At 38.5% G+C, this 18653-nt stretch overlaps 2 protein-coding genes across 3 annotated transcripts; one reads left to right on the top strand and one right to left on the bottom strand.

Annotated features, from left to right (window-relative positions):
• The first annotated feature begins 7377 nt into the window (after positions 1-7377).
• On the top strand, positions 7378-14013 carry LOC104437081 (death-inducer obliterator 1). Its single transcript, XM_010049966.3, has 5 exons — positions 7378-7490; positions 9124-11277; positions 12075-12195; positions 12835-12894; positions 12970-14013. The coding sequence occupies exons 2-5, from the start codon at positions 9125-9127 to the stop codon at positions 13876-13878; spliced, it is 3243 nt and encodes a 1080-aa protein (XP_010048268.2). The 5' UTR covers positions 7378-7490; position 9124; the 3' UTR covers positions 13879-14013.
• A 416-nt stretch (positions 14014-14429) lies between these two features.
• Positions 14430-16660, bottom strand: LOC104437083 (dnaJ homolog subfamily B member 4). 2 transcript variants are annotated; one of them, XM_039308459.1, is made up of 3 exons: positions 16207-16660; positions 15311-15726; positions 14430-15121 (listed from the first exon to the last, which is right to left on the bottom strand). In XM_039308459.1, the coding sequence occupies exons 1-3, from the start codon at positions 16369-16371 to the stop codon at positions 14683-14685; spliced, it is 1020 nt and encodes a 339-aa protein (XP_039164393.1). In that variant the 5' UTR covers positions 16372-16660; the 3' UTR covers positions 14430-14682. The 2 variants fall into 2 exon arrangements, with proteins under 2 accessions (XP_039164393.1, XP_010048269.2); XM_010049967.3 differs by having other exon boundaries at positions 15335-15726; positions 16207-16659.
• Positions 16661-18653: the final 1993 nt, after the last annotated feature.

The following is an 18653-nucleotide window of genomic DNA, read 5'->3' as shown; positions in this document are numbered from 1 at the left end:
CAAAAGTTGCGCTGTTTCTGCTCTTTTGATTTGAACACTTCATTTCTTTTATGTTTTGACGTACCATCTCTTATGGGGTTCACTATTTTTGGTATAAATTTATAATTATTATTTGGTTAATTCTTTTTAGTTTGTTTCGTCTCTTTTTCCTTATGAGTCTCTTTTTCCTTTTGACTTCCTAGAGTCTGATGGGGTTGGTCATTTTCCTTTTTCTTTCGTTCCGTTTTACGCCTTTGACTTATCCGTAAATGAGGGCTCCCCGATTCAGTGGGTGAAACAGTTTAAGGACATGCAAATCGTCTCTTAATTTACTCTCTTAGAGGTCAATTCTATTCTTTCGACACGTCCCACTCCTTCTCTTCCTTCCATAAATCTTTCTTGTATTTGCAATTCCTAAGAGAACTAATTTCTTCAACATTCTGCACCCTCGTCGTTCGCTATTGGAGATATGATTTTGATGAAAACTTGTTTTTTTTTTTTTTTTTTTGGAAATGTCTTGATCTTGTGTTAGAATCCTACATTTAGAGTGAAGTGTGTATGCAAATAGTGTAATAATAATAATAATTAATTGCAATTGCTTTGTAGTCTATAACATACTTGCATCTTATAGATTTTAAGGCGTGTTTGGTAATGATTTTTCCGAGATCAATTTTTGATGAGAAATGATTTTTTATGTTTTTATTCTCGGAAACAATTTACGAACAAAAAGAATACGTTTAGTAACTTCCCAAAATTTTTATTCCCAGGATAAAAATATGTTTGGTAAGATTATTAAAAAATTTATTCTTTTATTATTTTTTCGTTTTTCTTTTTTTGCTAGGCCTCACCCTAGCTTGGCGAGGTCGACCTCGCCCAAATTTGGTGAGGCCGAGCTTGCCAAGCCACCGTCAAGTGATGAAACTCGGGCCGATGAGCCTCGCTATGACTCAGCGTCTTCGGGGGCTAGTGACGCTCGGCAAGGTTGTCGGCCCTCGTCTAGTTGGTTGCCGGCTCTGGCCATGCCCAAGCCAATGCCTGGCCAAAAGGAAGAAGAAGAAGAAAAAAAAAAAAAAAGAGAAAAATTGATTTTAAAAATTGTTCATGAAAACAAGAAACTATTTTTTTCTATTTCTTATTTATATTCCAAATCTATTTTTGGAATAAAAAAAAGATTTTTTGTTCCCGAAAACAAAACTTTTATCAAACACACTTTATTTTTTTTTTTGTTTCCTAGAACAAAAGAAAAAAAAAATAGAAATTTTTATTCCGGAGAACAACAATGTTTTTTTAACAAACAGGCCCTTACTCCCTCTGGTTCATTTTCTTACTCTTGTTTCCATAACGTCTTCATCATCAATTTTGGGATTAATTGACTAGTTGGAAATAATGATGCAGGATATGCTTAATTTGGTTGTTTGATCAAGAAGAGTCAAGGTAACCTATTTTCTTCGACGACAATGGAGGCCAAATTCTTTCACTTTCTCAAGATTGTAGGTGTTGAGATTTAAACCGACAAAAATTAGGGCTATAGTCATGAGGTAGAGTTGACTGTTCCTCCCGCAGTGTGAGTTTTTTGCTTTAAGAATATGTGATTTGCTGTATCAGAATCAACAACAATGTAGTCAACTATTTCGTCACCTGCCTGTGGTGGAGAAAAAGGACTTGTTGGGGAGAACATCTGTGTGCCAAATGGCGATGCCAGCGAAAGTGTGGGGGACAATGGGGTTGGCATCATAAATAGAAAACAGAGGATGACAGGGTTTGTGGAAGAAGAAGAAGAAGAGGGAGGGTGAGTGGGAGGCGTAGAAAGAAGAGAGAGAGAAAATAAAGAGACAGTTTGCATGAGTGGAGATTTGAGATATCAAAGGTGTCGAAAAAAAGAAGAAGAATAAGAAGAATAAAAGTGGCACCCACAAGGAAAAAAAAAACAAAAAGAAAAGAAGAAGTTAGACCAAATAATACGAAAGAATATAGAGTTGTACCAGAAGTGGTTGATCTCATAAAGGATGATATGGTGAAAACACAAAAGAAAGGGAATGACTAAGTTAAAGGAGAAGTGGAAAAAGTATAGCCCTAATTTAAACTAATAACATATTAATAATAATATATATATATTTTTTTTTAATTATTTTATAAAAACTGTATTGTAGGATAGCATTTTCATGATCTAACAATAGTATATATTCTATAATATTTTGTTTGTTATGACAATAATAAGATGTTTTATACTCTAATTGATTATTTTGTGCGTGGTTCAATAGTATTTTATAATTAAACAGTGAACATTTTTTTTAAGTTCATTAGTATTTTAAATTAGTAAAATTGTAACATTAAATTAATTATGATAACAAATATTAGATGAACTTTTGCTATAAATGTAAATCTAAGTAATTTTTTTTATTAAGCTAATAACATATAATAATTGTAATCATTACAACTTCTTTCTAATTGTAGTGATCTTATATAAACAAGACCTCATAAAGTTCCAAATCAAATTTATCTAAATATATAGAATCATCTATGATACTTAATAATGATAATTCATTACTTGTTATTTTTATATAAATTCTTCGAATCATTTATGATATTTTTAGAATTCAAATGTAGTTATTTTGTAATAAAAGTATAATTTCAATAAATGCAAGTCTAATGAATTGAAAATTTAATTCACACAAATTCCATTCTATTCATTATCCAGCAACCCAACAAAGGAATCACCATGGCATTCCATTCCATTCTAATTATTTTATTTAAGGGATAAGTTCATTGGAAGTTTTAAAACTTGTCACAAAAGTACATTTAAGTCTTAAAATTTTTAAAAAGTGCAATTAAGTCATAAACTTATCCCAAAAGTGCAATTGAATCCTAAAACTTTCAAAAGTGTAATCAAGTCTTAGAAGTTGTTACGAAAGTGCAATTGACTTCTAAAACTTTCAAAAAGTATTATCAACGAAAGAACTTGATTTGATCAATTTGACAAATTTTAGGATTTCATTTCACTTTTTGAAAGATTTAGGATTTTATTACATTTTCATAACAAGTTTTATGATTCATTATACTTTTGAAAGTTTTAGGACTAAACTGCACTTTATTGATAAGTTTTATGACTTTAAATGCATTTATCCCTTTATTTGATTACAACCAATCAAAGCAAGTGGATTCTCTTTTTCATTCCATTACATATCACTCCTTTCTATCAAATCAAACGCATTCTAGACACCTAGTTTATATCACATCTCCTTTGAACGACGTTATTAACAATTGAAACCTGTGGGCTCGATTTTGGAACATGTTAAAAACATCCTTTCGATTTGTGTAATTGAAAATAGATTGAGTTCTTAGAAGAAGAAAAAGGATATGTTTGAGGGTTAGGTTGTCCCTCCCAGACTTAATTTTGACAGGACCTCTAAAGGCAACTTAGGTCCAGTTTCAGTAGGCGGGCTTCTTCGTAATAAAACAAAAAATTAGCTTGTTGTATTCATGCAATTTGTGAGAGCGTGCTTTTTGCTCAAAATAGAACTTTGGCACATTTATTTGGGTTTCAAAATGGTCATCTCGCTGGGCATTTACGAACTTATTGTGGAGGTGAGCTTGTAAGCAACTTTTTCCTTTCTTTAGAAATCTACTCCCTCTCTTAATTTTGCCGACATTTTCCTTTCTCACATTGAGAAAATGTTAAGAGTGTCTCGAACAAGTCAAGATGGTACACACTTTTAGGGAAGGAAACTCATGTGCATATTGGTTAGCAAATTGGATACTTCAATCTTTGATGTAGATGACACTCTAGCATTAAATAGACCACCGAGTGGTTCACTTCCTTTGTTGACAGGAGATCAAACGGGATAAAGTTTTATTTGTAGAGTATTTGTGTAACTTTATGGCTTTGCCCTCATTTCTTACCCCCTCAAAAAAAAAAAAAAAAAAACGAAAAATGAAAAACGGAAAAACAAAAAAAGATATGCTCGGGTGAGGCCCAAGTCAAATAAGTAGTTTAAGTCTAAAACTTGTCATTATCCACTTTAATACATTTAGAGAAAGATTTCATCAATATATGCACAGTTTTTTTTATAAAAAAAAATGCAACAATAGTTCCGATCATTAGAAGGTAAAAGAATATTCAACACAAATATATAAAATCATTTCAAACATGATCTGAAAACATGAAGAGGAGGCTACATAGTGGAAAGTAATATGGCATAAAATTAGATAGGATTTTTTATTTTTTTGGTCAGAAAATTAGATAGGATTAAACAAGCAGAAGAATGGGCATTCCGATTCTTCATTGGGTTGCAATAATGAAACTATGAAGGAATTCTCATTTTGTTTAGTTTAATTTGGGGGGATAATTACAAAAAAAAAATCTAAATTTATTGTACAGTGACTAATTCAATTTTGGGTAATTATCTTTTGATTTGGGTGTACATATTGTATAATGGAATGAGAATTGAAGTCTAAAATTCCTACAAAGCCAAAAAAAAATTGGTACCTCAATTTAAAAGTAATGAAAATCAAATTTTTCACGTGAAATGTCAAAGTATAATATGGATAGAAATTTTTTTTATTCTTGACCTATAAAGATACTTCAATTATTTATTTTAAGGTCAAGTGATTGCCTTGTGAGTACAAAAAAATGAAAAACAAAATGAAGAAGCTAAAGAGATGCACATTTCAATTGGCAACACGAAAATATGGGTCGACATGGTAATCACAAAGGCAAAGTCAAGTGTTAGTAGCGAGTACGTGAACGAATATTTCCATAATTTCGACTTTAATTACATATAATGCAACCAAGGCGAGAGTTTCACAACTCGAGTGTATTATTGTAACAAGTTTTACAACTCTTGCCATCATTCTCTCATAACTATTTATTGATCAACCAATGGAAAAAAGAAGAAGGAGAAAGTTATTAGCACATATATACACAAAACTAAAGTTCGACGTGAAAGAAAAATGCATATTGCGTATATTAATAAGTAAGAAAAAGCTGAATTAACCATGAAAAGAATGATCATATTTCACAGCCACATCGCATGTGCAATAATTTTAGTATCACGTAAATCAGGCTCTTAGATAATGCTAATTTCAATCTATTACGGGAAAAAAAAACCATAAAAAGCCACGCAGAATTTGGAGATGGAATATGATAATTATTAAATATCAGAGATAGCATCGTAATGGAAAAGTAACCAAGAGAAAAACTTATCCCCTAAAATGGCGTAGAATCCTCAAATTTGAATTTGAATCTTTGTTATCTTGAAACATTTTAAGCCCATTACTTAAAGATAGACCGAATTTCCAATTATTTAGTGGCTGCTTAGTTACATTTGTAAAATCAAAATTTTCAGATTTTGAAAGCAAAAAATTAGTTTTTCATATGAAAATACCATTTGAATTGCTCTGGATAAAGACAGTTATTTCTAACAAAAAATTTATATAATCTATTATTTTAAAAGCAGGAATTTTTGTTTTTCATGTTACACAAAAGTGATTCTTACGATTTTTAATTTTAGATTAAGGGAAGGAAATTTTAACTCAAAAGTCTCTTTTATTTAAGAACCTACATTTTCAACAGAAAATTAATAAGAGAGATTTGTATATATGATATTTTATTTATCTATTTATTTATTTTTTTGATGACCCGAGAACCACCGTACAGCTGGCAATCGGCGGCGTAAACCTAGGGCGAACTAAGCCACCACCATAGGCCCAAGCGCGGGTGAGTCGTGTAATGGGGACGCGGGATTTCGAACCCCTCCCTCCGGATGGGGAAGTAAAGTTCTAGCCATCGCGGCCACCGCGGGCGATAGTTGTATCTCTGATATTTTTGTAAAGGTTGAAATTGCAAATTTAATCACATTCGCATATCATATCCATCACTGATGATCTCTTCTATATCGCGTGAGAGAGCTATGAGTGCCTCTGAAATTTTCGTTCATTGTCTAGTAACCATAATTATATTACATAAAGTATAGTTTTCAATTAAGAAATAGAACATGGAATGGGGAGATGGGGACTCGAATCCCCACATTCTCAAGGGGGTTGGGGTGGAGACAATTTAATTTTAGGAGTGGGTTTCAACTCCTATGCTTGTCAAGAGATAAAATAAAAGTCTGAAAGTAAGTGTTAGAGTATGAATAGAGTATGACAAAAAAAAAAAAAAAAAAAAATTTGGGTGTCGTCAAGGAAATGTGTTACTTTAGTTAGATTTCAACTCCTAAGGGTATGCATGATAACCAGTCAATTCCATAAATTAGCCAAAAATTAAATTTTCTATTTCTATTTTTCGAATAAGTTTACGAGCAAATATACGCATTTGATAACCTTATAAATTTTTTGTTCTAACAAAATTTCTCCCTCTTGAGTAGTGGTGGGAGGCGTTCGATAGCTAGCGAGCGATCTATGGCAGGCGGTCGACGTCTGGTGTTTGATAATCGGTGGGGGGAATTTGGCGAGAGGCGTTCGGCTACCGGTAGGTGGTGGTGGGTAGGTGGTGGCGAATCACCCGTGATTGGTGGGTGACGACTTGTGGTGGGTGTTCGGCGATAGGCATTGCGATGCGCATGTGGCGATCGGCGGTGAGAAGCCAACAACTGACGATTGGCGATCAGGCAGGTGGTGCATGGGCGACGGTCATAGGGTGTTTGGCGTCCCATGGCAGCGGATGGGCGGTGACGAAAGTGAATGATAAGAAGAGTTTTCATTTCTCATTTTTGTTTCAGGAATAGAAAAGTTAAAATTCTTAACTTCTAATTTTTAATCCAAATTTATTTCTAGAGTAGAAATTTGTTATAGAAATAAAAAAATAAAATTACATTACTAAATAAATTTTTATTTTAAACTATTTTGGGAAATAAAAAAAATAAAAAAATAGAGAAGTAAAATGGTTACCATGCCCGCCTTAGATGAATAAAAAGCATAACTAGTATATTAAATGATAATTGTCTTTTAGTGATAATGATGTGAAATAAACATTTACTATTTTAATGACCAAAAATCATATCGAGAACAATTTAGATAAATTGAAGATAAAATAAATTATTTCATTCTTCGTAAATTAAAACAGAAACCAATGATGCCAACCAGCACCCTTTTTTTTTCTTTGTTAATTTTCTACCTTCCTTTTTTCTTTCTAATTGCCTATTCAATTTCCTTCTCCTTTTTTTTTTTTTTTTTTGCTTTTTTCAGATTCAGAAAATATCTCGGTTGCCGTAACTTCACCTCGGCCGACGAAAAAGAAAAACAACACGAAAAAGGCCAAACGAAAAACTCAAAAATCGACGGCGGAAGGACCGCCAGCGGAGCGCCATCGACGGTCCCTCCATAGCCACGTGTCGAGCCGCGCCCTCGATCTATCCGTGAACACCTTTGACACGACGCGAACAAATTGAGCTCCAGAGAAATCAGATCAAAGCCCAAACCTTTTCTAGGGTTTACATTCTCTCTCCTCCTCCTTCTCTCTCCTCTTCCCTCCCTCTCTCTAGAGGCTTCTCGGCTGCGTCTTCTTCACTCAGGTACGTCGCCGGCTGGAACGCCCTCGCCGGAATTCCCGGCCTCCGGCGGGTCGAATCGGCTCGGGGCTAGTCCTATCCACGTCTATCGTCTTGGGTTTTTCTTCTTCTTTTTCTCTTTCCACTTTTCGTTGGATTCGTTTCGTGTGCAATTCGGCGAAATGGGCTCCCTTTATGGGAGAGACGTTTGCTTTTTAGTGTACGTCGATTGAGCTCGAGTCGGGGTTTCTTCTGTATCTGTATTGCGCAGGCCGTGAGAAAGACTATGAATAGCGGATCTTTCGAATGTAGTAGACGGGCTATTGGCTGAAAGTGGGCTTTTTTTTTTTAATCTTGTTTTCGCTTCTTTTTGATACGGTTTTCCTTTGTATTATGTCGGTAATTGATACGGCGGGGCGCATATTTAGTTTCTTGAAATCGCGGGTTTGGCGAATTGAATGTTGTTGATTTATTGATTTGGGTTTTCTCAGTCTAGAAGCGGTATCGCGAAACTGGATTTAATCCAGTTCTTGGTTATCTTGATTATTGTTATTGTTCCACTGTTCGAATTTTGGATGTTGCATCGGTTTCGGAAGATCGTTTTGGGTTGCGTAGTTTTTAACTTTCTTTCTCCTGTTTGTTGGAACTGGTTTCTTTCGCCAGGAGTTATTGGGTATGCATGGCTGCCATAAGAACTCTGCCAGATATAATTTGAGTGACTTTAACATGCAAAGGCTTTTTATAAGAGCTGCTTTGTTAGTACTATGCTGTTTATTTTTTCCGGTCCTCTTGTTGCCATAAAGGGTGATCTTTGATATTCTACATGTGTATAGTCTTTTCATAAGAGGCTGGTATTAATAGTTGATCAGAAGCCACTGTTATCAAGCAGCAAGCCATTTTGGTTGCGATAGTCTTGTCGTATTTTCAGTTGGTTTACTTCATTTGGTAAGGTATCAATGGGCGAGTGTTGGATAGATGATAATGTTAATGGTTGATTTGACAAAATTAAGGATGGATGCGTTTGAGAAAAAGTTGGAGTGCTAAAAGAGAAGATTAGATAGATTAGTATGAGATGGCTTTGACGTGTATACTGATGCTCTGCAAATGATCCAGCAGGGAAACTGTGACTTGCCATTGCGTTTCATTTTTATATATTTGATTGTTGGGGATTGGGCAGAGTTAAAAGGGTTAAGAGAAGAGGAAGACCTAAAAGGACACGAGTGTTAAGTATTAGAGAAATCTGTGGTACTTCATTGTGATGTAAGATTTGGGAAAAGTCTCGGTTACCACATGTAGAATTCTTGCATCAGATCCAGTTTGTGTCCTAAAATCCTTGACTTGTTGTATTTAGAACTTTACGTCCTATACTTTTAGGAATTTTCATTCTGCTAGAGTAATAGTCCTACCGTTTCATATTCTGTGTCAAATTGTTTGTTTCAATGAATGGACTAATCCAATTGCCTTTGCTTCTAACTATTTAGGTAGTTCATGTATTTTGCATCACATACATCTTCTCAAGTCTCATTGGAAATGCTTAATTTGATTTTTTTTTTTTAATGTAGTGCTGGACTCTTGATGGATGTGACCTGATTGTAACCCATCCAAGGAATCTGTTCATTGACTAGGTGGTGTTTCTCTCTATTTGCTTTCTGTGTAGCATGTCGAACAACCTGGTATCACAGCCTCTATCAATACCAAGTACACAAATGGTTCCATTGGAAGCCATTCCAAATAGAGTGGAATCATCCATGCAAGATGTCCAAATGGGTTTCCCTGGGATTGGTCCTGATGAATCTGCCTCACAGCCTTCACTGTTAAGACAACAAAGCAGAAACGTTGGCACTATGTCAATGTACGAGAATAATGCTGGATATTTAGAGGGGAGGGAAAATTTTTTGGTGCCACAAAGAACTTCAATGCCAATAGAAGATATGGGTAACATGTTCAATAATCAGGCAGTGCAGCAGCTTCCGATGATGAACAAGAGGAAGGCTTCGATGGGTCCCATGCCCAGCAGCCCTTCGCCTCGATCAGCTATGGTGCCTAATAAGCGAGCAGCCCAAGTGGAGCATAGGCCGTGGTTGCAACCATCAGCACCAACTAGAAAAAGTATGCCTGGCCAGTCCATATCGACACCAGGAGTAAAACACTCGCCGGCTCCAAACAGGAAGCTGGGACCAGCGGAATCCATTTCCCCAAGATCGGCGCCACAGCGTCTATCAGTTCCAAAGAATCAGATGTCTAATGTGCAGCCATCTCCAAAGGTTCAATCTGATTCATCTGGGTCAGTGAGATCCAAGATGAGGGAATCGCTAGCTGCAGCATTAGCTTTGGTCAATTATGAGGAAGGTAGATCTCCAATTGGAAAAGATTCCAAAAACAGGGATTTAAGTGCACAAAGTTCGAGAGTGGACGCCCAGCCTGCACCCAATCCCGGTGATGCTGTTGATAATGTACATGAAGTTCAGGAGGGGAAAGTCACTTCTTGTGATGGATTTGGTATCCATCATGTCCGTAATAGCTCTATTGTGTCGCAGGAGGCTTTTGCTACCGAACGCAGCGGTGATTCCAACACATCCTCAATATCTAATGTCCAGGACTTGCAACGTGGTAGTGTTCTGGTTCCAGAGGATCTTCCTTTCAGTGACAACTTCTTTGTGAAAGATGAGCTTTTGCAAGGGAATGGACTATCTTGGGTAATGGATTCAGACCAAAATCCGGCGGAAAGAAGGGGTAATCAAGACAGTGAAATGAAAGAGAAAGTGCATGATGAATTGAATGGACGAAGTGCAATGGCATTCCAATCCCCGGAAGTTTTGGCATCCAGGATTGAAGCTGAGCTCTTTAAATTATTTGGGGGTGTTAATAAGAAATATAAAGAGAAGGGTAGGTCTTTGTTGTTCAATTTGAAGGATCGCAGTAACCCTGAACTGAGAGAAAGAGTTGTTTCTGGAGGAATTCCTCCAGAAAGACTTTGCTCTATGACTGCTGAAGAACTTGCTTCAAAGGAGCTTTCCGAGTGGCGAATGGCAAAGGCTGAAGAATTTGCTCAAATGGTAGTTTTACCGGATGCTGAGGTTGATATCAAGCGTCTGGTGAGGAAAACGCATAAGGGGGAGTTTCAAGTGGAAGTGGAGCAGGATGATGTCTCAGCGGAGGTTTCAAGTGCGGTAACTTCTGGTCATCTTGATCCGAAAAAAGCTGATGATCAGGAATCCCCTGCGAATGAACCTGGAGAAAAGGATGAGAACATGAAGGCTGGAGGTAGAAAGAGTGATTTAGCAGTCCAGGGTGCTGCATACACTCTTACAATTCCCACTGAAGACCATGCATCGGATGTAGATATTATGGAAGAAAATGTGACGGAGGATCTCCCTCCAATTGTGTCCCTAGATGAATTTATGGAATGCCTGGAATCAGAGCCTCCGTTTAAAGATTTACAGGCAGATGCTGGAAAGTCTGAGCCTGCTTCTGAAAAGGTTTTGAAGATTAGATCCTCTGAGGGAAGTCTGAATGACTCAGCTGATATGACTGAAAAGAAGTCCGTTGAAATATCCCAGCCTGCCTCTGAAAAGGATTTGAAGGCTAAATCTCCTGAGAGAAGTCCGAATAACACCACTAATGTGACTGAAGAGGAGTCTAGCAAAGTTGATGAAACATTGTCCCTGGCTAACATTGACATTAGATCTAGTGACCACCATGGAAAATATGATAGCAAACATCATACAGTAGCATCGAAGGGTGAGCTGATTTGGGAAGGCTCCCTTCAACTTATAACGTCCATTATCTCAGTAATTGGCATTTTTAAGAGGTAATAAATTTTGTGGTTTTGGTTCTCCTTTTCTTTTCAAGTGTAAGGTCTTGTTGAAGGGAGTTTTACTTGTTGACTTTTTACCTTTCCATTTACTTTGAATTTGACTTTTAGTTCATAGATAACACCTGAAAGCTTTTCTAACATATAAATATTGATTTGTAAAGTCATTTAGATCTTTTTTCATAATATTTAAAAGAAAGGGTATTTTTTTTTTTTTAATTTCAAAACGGAAAGTGAAAAGTGCCTAAATTTTTTGGACATGCTGATCGGTATCTTTGTTAGAAGATTTGCCATATCTGGTAAAAAGAGGTCGTCCTGAACCTTGTTTTGGTTGCTAGTGTGATCCTGCACTTGCAATTAGGTTTTCTAACTTCATCTTGGAAATAGGCATTCTGTCTTGTTGTTAATAAGGATGTCCTCAGTTGTGATATGTCCATATCTGTGAGCTCAGAAGACTGCTTTATACAAGATCTATTGATTAGGTTGCTTTATGAGTTAGGCTTTTAACTTAGATTGTGAAGTTATATTGCATTTGTTTGTAAGCTGGCATTTTATGACTTGTTCTTTTAGTCTCCTTTTGCCATGTTATGAGGTGCGTACATATGTAAATTGATCTTTTTAATGAGTGCTCCTAAGGCACGCCTTAACCATATTTAATGAAGAAACATTATCATTTTGAAGGCACTGATTGCATATTTATATGATGCTGTGTTCTGGGTATCATAGTGATGTCTTTTTGTTAGTGATATCTTTTAATACTATGATGTCCTTTTGCATATTGGTTTCTCTACCAGCGGTGAGAAGACGCCGTCGAAGGATTGGAGCAGGTCTCTAGAGATCAAGGGGAGGGTCAGACTTGATGCATTTGAGAAGTTCCTTCAAGATCTACGCATGTCCCGTAGTCGTGCAATCATGGTATCTCGAGATCTTTTCTTTTCCATTGAAAACTTTATGTACTTAGAATTTTTGTCGGACAGCAATTATTTGGAAGGGGAAATACTGCTAATATATCTATTAATTTATTTCTCAATCTTCTTCAATATAGTCCCCATGATATCAGTTCTCTGTGACGCGTGTATGGTTAGAGAACTAAGAGATACTGAGTGAGTTAAACCCATTCGAGCTTCAAGGATTTTCCTTTTTCACTGTGCATGCCTATCTCACCTGATTCACTGGAATTTAGCATTTCAAGGTTTCTGGTGTTGCTCTTGTCAACTTTTGAGAAGCTCTTTAGCTTGATAATATATATTTCCGTAGAGAGTTAAAATGGAATGAAATTTTCATTTCAACTAGGATGTACTGGAAAACTGTGGAGAACCAGGTGGAACTTGTGTTAATCACTTACAATATTATCTAAATTCATAAATCAGACTGCAAATGGCAAAGTAAAAGTTGGAAACTGCGTTCCCAGATTACTTGAGGAAACTTTTCGGCAGTAGGACGGGAATAATTTTGATCAAGTCACGTTCCCAGATACACAACGGTTCACTATCCAAAGAAATTAAGGGGCGTCAATTAAAACTAATGACCCATTCGTTGGTTCAACTTTTGCAGGTGGTGCATTTTGTTTGTAAGGAGGAATCATCTGAGAGTGACCGTGCAAGCCTTGGCGAGGTAACAATACTTCATCAATTTACTCTTGCTGTGCGTCATATTCACGTCCTCTTCTAATGTATTGGGTCTCTCCAGGTTGCAGATTCGTATGTCTTAGATGAGAGAGTGGGTTTTGCTGAGCCTTCCCAAGGAGTGGAACTCTACCTTTGTCCACCCCATGCCAGAATCCGTGAAATGCTCAGCAGGATCCTACCGGAAGACCAGCTTAACGTGCTTAGCGATGTAGAAAACGGCCTTATTGGTGTTGTTGTATGGAGAAGAAGTCATTTAACTTCCGCAATACCATCCCACACCACTAAATTTACCTCAAAAAAGCAGCATTTGTCCTCTAGGAGGCATCAAGAAAAGGATGTAAACTTTAATTCGAACTTGCATCACGGGCTTCTCGCCCATCCTAGTAGCATTCAACAACAACCTATTGTTGATGGGGATGACGATGACGATGTTCCCCCTGGGTTCGGCCCCGGTGCAGCGAGAGCTGCCCGGGACGAAGATGACCTGCCGGAGTTTAATTTTTCTGGTGGGTCGAGGTCGGTGGGATTGAACCCGACCCAGAACATGTCTGCTGGTTCGGGACTGGCTCCCTCTTATGGGCATACCCGAGCAGCACCTGTATCGCACATAAGGGAACTCATACATAAGTATGGACAAACAGGAGTGGGTGCTCCTTCAGAAAACTATGGTGTTCCGGTTCAGCCGTGGAATGATGACGAGGACGACATTCCAGAGTGGAATCCACAGGGCTTATATAACATACAACAGCCATCGCGGGGTAGGGCGGAAGTGCGTGTTGCATCTGCCCAGCAATCACAAAACTCCAGCCCCTATTTATCGCGAGAACCATTAGTTAGGAACGCGCAACAGCGGTCAGCATCGGGCGTACATGGGGGCCAAGTCTACGTTGCGCCCCAAGCTAGGCCACCTGGGTGGCGGCAAGACACTCGTAGGGATAGAGGGTTTGATCTTTCTTTTGGTTGGATGTAAATTTCGATGTAATTACTCTTTTGGATTTCTTTTTAGAGATTTGGGCAGTACTGTAAGATCGGTATTATTAGATTATTGTCACCTTTTGGAGCTTGGCTTTATTCTTTGGGTTGGAAGCTTCGCTTTTTGGATTAATTCTACTTTCGTACTCGTCCTTTATTTCATTCTTTTTGCGTTGTGCCACAAGATGACTAGGCAGAGAAATTGCTGAACGATCGTGCAAGCTGGTGGGACAGATACAGCACTGCATCGGTTTCGACGTCAACTTGCTTTTCCTGAACCTGCGATGAATTCATTTCATTTTCTCCACAAGATCAAAAAGATTCATTCTCAATTATTTTCATTTAAAAAGAAACCGGAAAACGGGTGTAGATTTTTCTCCCGGTTTCTTTTTTCCAGTCTTTTCAAGAATTGAGTTTGCAGGTTCATCATGAAGATCTGTTCACGCTTTCTTCTGGTCATGTTGAATAATGCAGTTTTTGAGAGAGTGGTGGTTCTTTAGGACGTGCGTGTATGCGTCCGCCCTGAGCTGATTTTTAGACTATGAAACGTCGAAAAAAAAGGCACACCATCACTGTTCAACTCTGATCAAATTACAAGGAATTGACATCTCTACCCTCACAAGGGGAGCTGGGGGGAGATTGAAAAGAAAAACTAGGGAATGGATCACATTGGATGTTCCCATGTTGAAACATCTCTGATCAGTGTTCCGTGCCAGTCGAGATCCCGATGGCCGGAGCGAGTTCGTGCTTCCCTCTTTGTAGCTGTGCGTATGTGTATAATTTGTACGTACTAACGTTCGTCTCAACCCCCTAGAGCGCGCTTGAGTCCCGCCCGCTGCTCCTCCGTCAATTGGTTCGGGAACTTCACCTCGAACTTGATCCTCAGATCTCCCCTGTTCCCTGGCTCCTTCACTATGGGCATCCCTTCCCTCGCGACCGCCAGCTCGTACCCGGGGCTCACGATGTCCGTCACCGGGATCGACAGGTCCCGGCCGTCCAGCGTGGTGAGGTTCACCGTCGTGCCGCCGATCGCCTCCGCCAGCGTCACCCTGTGGTTCATGATGAGGTCGTTGCCGTCTCTTTGGAAAACATCGTGAGCCTTCTCGTCTATCACGAACACGAGGTCGGCGGGGAGTTGGTTCGGCTGCTCGTTCCCTTTGTCGGGGAAAGTGATCTTCGTTCCTTTCTTCCATCCGGGCTTCACCTCGATCGTCAGTATCTCCGTCTCCGTGGTTTGTCGGCTGCGGCATCAGATAGTATGATTAGCGAAAGAAGTGAAAAATGTGGCATGAGCTGATCTTGTCATTGGCATAGCTCATGGCATTCTGAATCTGATGGACATTTGACAGATTTCCACAGCAACATATACGATCATGTTCTTAAGAGAGTAGCATAAGTTGTGAGTTTGCATGACCAAAATGGAAGCTTACACAAGGATGAGTAGGTGTGCATACCCGTTGGCATCCATCACTGTTCTTGATATCTTCATTTTCCTGGTCGATCCCGAGTACAGTTCCGCGAGACAGCAAGGCAGTTTGCTCTCGATCGGCGGCGGCTTACGGGGCACGGGGCTGCCCCCCTCGCTATACGATCGGAAGATGTTCTCGCCTCCGGTGAATCCCCCGAACATTCCTCCGCCCCCATCGGATTGGAATCTCATCGACCTCCCAGGTCCCGGCGACGAGAATTCGAAAGGGCTACTCCCGAAGAACTCCGCGAATATGTCTTCCGCGCTTCTGGGGTTGAAACCGCTCGAGTTGCCGCTGCTGCCGGGAGGGGGCATGTCCTTCAAGCCTTCCTCGCCGTCTTGATCGTAGATCATCCTTTTCTGAGGATCATTCAAAACCTGCATCAAAAGGGTGAAAGCACATTCAATGTCGCCATAAACCAGCAGTAGCAGATGCTTCATATCGACAGATTTTTACGCAACACGACATATGCAACGACACGGACGCATTCGAAGGACAAATACAGCAGGATAGATTTGGAATTGTCCTATCCAAAACAACCAGCAGTTAATTCTTCTCTCGTCGTCTACATTTTCCACGAGCTTTTTCTTTCATGGGATAACATGGAAATTCACATATTCGACTTGACTATTTCTATGGCGGCATGCAAACCGTCCCGCTCACATGCGTCGGGTAAGACTCCTCAGCAAGCCGCGGGCATGGCTGATAAGGTTAGCACGAGACTCCTGTAATTCGAACACGGAACCTGCTGCGCCCTTGACCGCTCAGCCAACCAGAAGAGCTACATTTCCCAGATATCAAGAGGCGACATGAAATTACAGAAAGGAAAACAGAATGAATTGAAAATGGAGAATTGCCTCATAGGCTTCGGAGATCTGCTTGAATTTGGCCTCGGCTTCCTTCTTGTCGGTGGGGTTCTTGTCGGGATGCCACTTCATGGCCAATTTCCTGTACGCCTTCTTCAGATCATCGTCGGTCGCGTTCTTGTCCACCTTCAGTATCTCGTAATAATCCACCCCCATCTTTGGTTCCGCTCTCTAATCTTTCCTGCGATTCTGAGCCAAACCCAGAAAGAGAAGATCGCGAAGTTCTCAAACGGCGACAAACTTCAGATCCTACAAAGAGTCAGCTGGTGTAGAACATCGATCGGAGACCCGTCCAAGAATACGTGAATTGTATCTCTCTCTGCACGGCTTGTTTCGCTCTGCTCCTGTACCTTAGAATGGTCGAAATGAGAAACAGAGCCACCTTTGGCGTTGGGCCAAACTCTCTCTCTCTCTCTCTAACTTGCATCCTCCGACCATCAAACACTCTTAACAATCAGAAATTTAAGGAAACTCCAAAAGCAGCCACGTGGAGGCGCCTTTCTCTCTCTCTCCATAGAGCATGAACAGTTAACTTTTTAGAACTTTGTCAAGAGGATAAACAGAGGTTATCCATGCAATCAAACTCATGCAGTCACGTAAACACAATAAAGCTAAACATTTTTTTACCTTAACTGTTATCATTTTTTCGAATAGATTCACCGTGAGTTTTATTTTTTATGTCGATCACGACTGATCACATGACATACATAGCGATTCACATATTCTTGGCAGTTCATTTTACAAGTACTGCATCAACGATTACCCTTTAGATGGGTAAGTCAAGCTTGGTTTGATGTGGTCAACAATGGTTTGATTCAAATAGATCTATTAAACCTGTTTTGACCAACTTTCAAATCTAATTACTCTTACCGGCATGATCTACATTACTAAAACACTTATATATATTTAACCAAATGTAGGAAAACTCTCAAACTGTGGTGAGAGTACGGAGTGAGCGAGCATGAGATCAAGTGAGGGCGAAAGAGAATGGAGAGAGGTCATTAACATGATTTGGATCTAAATAAGTTATAAGCCCATTGATGAACCATTTAACATTTATTTTATGTTTAAACCCGTTTACTAAATAGAACTAACCCATATAACAATTCATTCCATTATATAGGGGTTAAAAAATGATATACTAACCCATTTTAACAGGTCTATTGACGACGGATGTTCTTTATTTTTCTTGTCCTCTGGTTAATTTCTTAGGAAAAAACTAGGGAGTGGCATTGGCATATTAAAAAAAGAAAAAAAATTCTCATGAGTGTCTCGCCGGCTGAAAAGTTTATGGAGAACGGCCTCTAAAATTCTTAATTTAGGTCGTTTGCATGTTTATGATTATAATGGCAGAAAATTCTTGACCCAAAAGAAAATAATTGCAGAAGCCAAACACAACTTGTTAGAGCCAAGGGTTCAAAAATATATGTGAGAATAATGTGGGTGTTAGCCAATTAGGACAATGACTACATATATTTCATATTTTTCTTGATAATGACCGGATTCGAGCAAGAATTTCTAGATTCGGTTCGAGGCCCCGACTGTCCATTGATTAGATTTAACTCTAAGTCAAATCACATCAATGTATCCATGTATCATTTTGTCATTAAGCATTGGATACATTATTCTTTTATTTTGCACGAAATATTCTAATGGACTAAACTAATTTTATATTTTCAAGCACTAGAGATTGGTTATACGAGCCTCTAAATCCATATCAGATTCAAAAGAAAAGGCTACTTGAAATAGAAATGACAAAAGGTAATTTCAAAACTATAAAAAGAACGGTTTAGTTTTTGCGGTTTCAATTTGTTTCGAAAGAAATGAAAGTGGCCCAGACTGCAAAAGATGATTTGGTTTCTTGCTCTACAAATATTTGTCCTTAACTCCTGATAGAACCATGAGAAATTTAAAAACTAACATACATTCAATGTCATCGACTACTTAACATTGTTCGATGAACTAGAACTTGTAGGTATCCTGCAAAATGAAATGCTAACATCATATGTCATGTCGATACGGTTATACATAGTGGTATTATTATTTGTGACTTTTGAACATACACTAAAAACAAGATTTTCTTATTTGAGTGCATGATACCATACCGATACATCATGCAAAATGAAATGCTAACATCATATGTCATGTCGATACGGTTATACATAGCGTAATTGTTACATGAAAAACTCTCTTGCGTCCACATTAGAAAGCCTTTTGCGTCCACATTAGAAAGCCTTTCGTGCTTTGCTAGTTCCATGAGCCACCTACACTGTGTCACCTTTGCACGACCTCCTTAGATTGGGAATTGCCAAAAAGGAAGTAGCAAAAATTCAATGGCCAAAATCAGTTGGCCCGATGCTTTATTTGTTTCACGAAAAATAAATGATTTAATTTTTTAAAATTATTTATATCGTTTATAAAAATAAATAATTAAAATA

Source organism: Eucalyptus grandis, chromosome 3 (genome assembly GCF_016545825.1).
Source record: "Eucalyptus grandis isolate ANBG69807.140 chromosome 3, ASM1654582v1, whole genome shotgun sequence".
Taxonomy (NCBI): Eukaryota; Viridiplantae; Streptophyta; class Magnoliopsida; order Myrtales; family Myrtaceae; genus Eucalyptus; species Eucalyptus grandis.
Note: the sequence above shows the minus strand (reverse complement) of the source record. Positions and strands in the feature narration are given on the sequence as shown.

Bases quoted from the DNA above. Each gene is read 5' to 3' on its own strand.
- LOC104437081 (XM_010049966.3), top strand. From the start codon at position 9,125: ATGTCGAACAACCTGGTATCACAGCCTCTATCAATACCAAGTACACAA. The intron at 11,278-12,074 runs GTAATAAATTTT...TTTCTCTACCAG, and splicing joins GTAATTGGCATTTTTAAGAG to CGGTGAGAAGACGCCGTCGA. The intron at 12,895-12,969 runs GTAACAATACTT...GGGTCTCTCCAG, and splicing joins ACCGTGCAAGCCTTGGCGAG to GTTGCAGATTCGTATGTCTT.
- LOC104437083 (XM_039308459.1), bottom strand. From the start codon at position 16,371: ATGGGGGTGGATTATTACGAGATACTGAAGGTGGACAAGAACGCGACC. The intron at 15,727-16,206 runs GCAATTCTCCAT...CTTTTGATGCAG, and splicing joins AGATCTCCGAAGCCTATGAG to GTTTTGAATGATCCTCAGAA. The intron at 15,122-15,310 runs GTAAGCTTCCAT...CTGATGCCGCAG, and splicing joins GCACACCTACTCATCCTTGT to CCGACAAACCACGGAGACGG.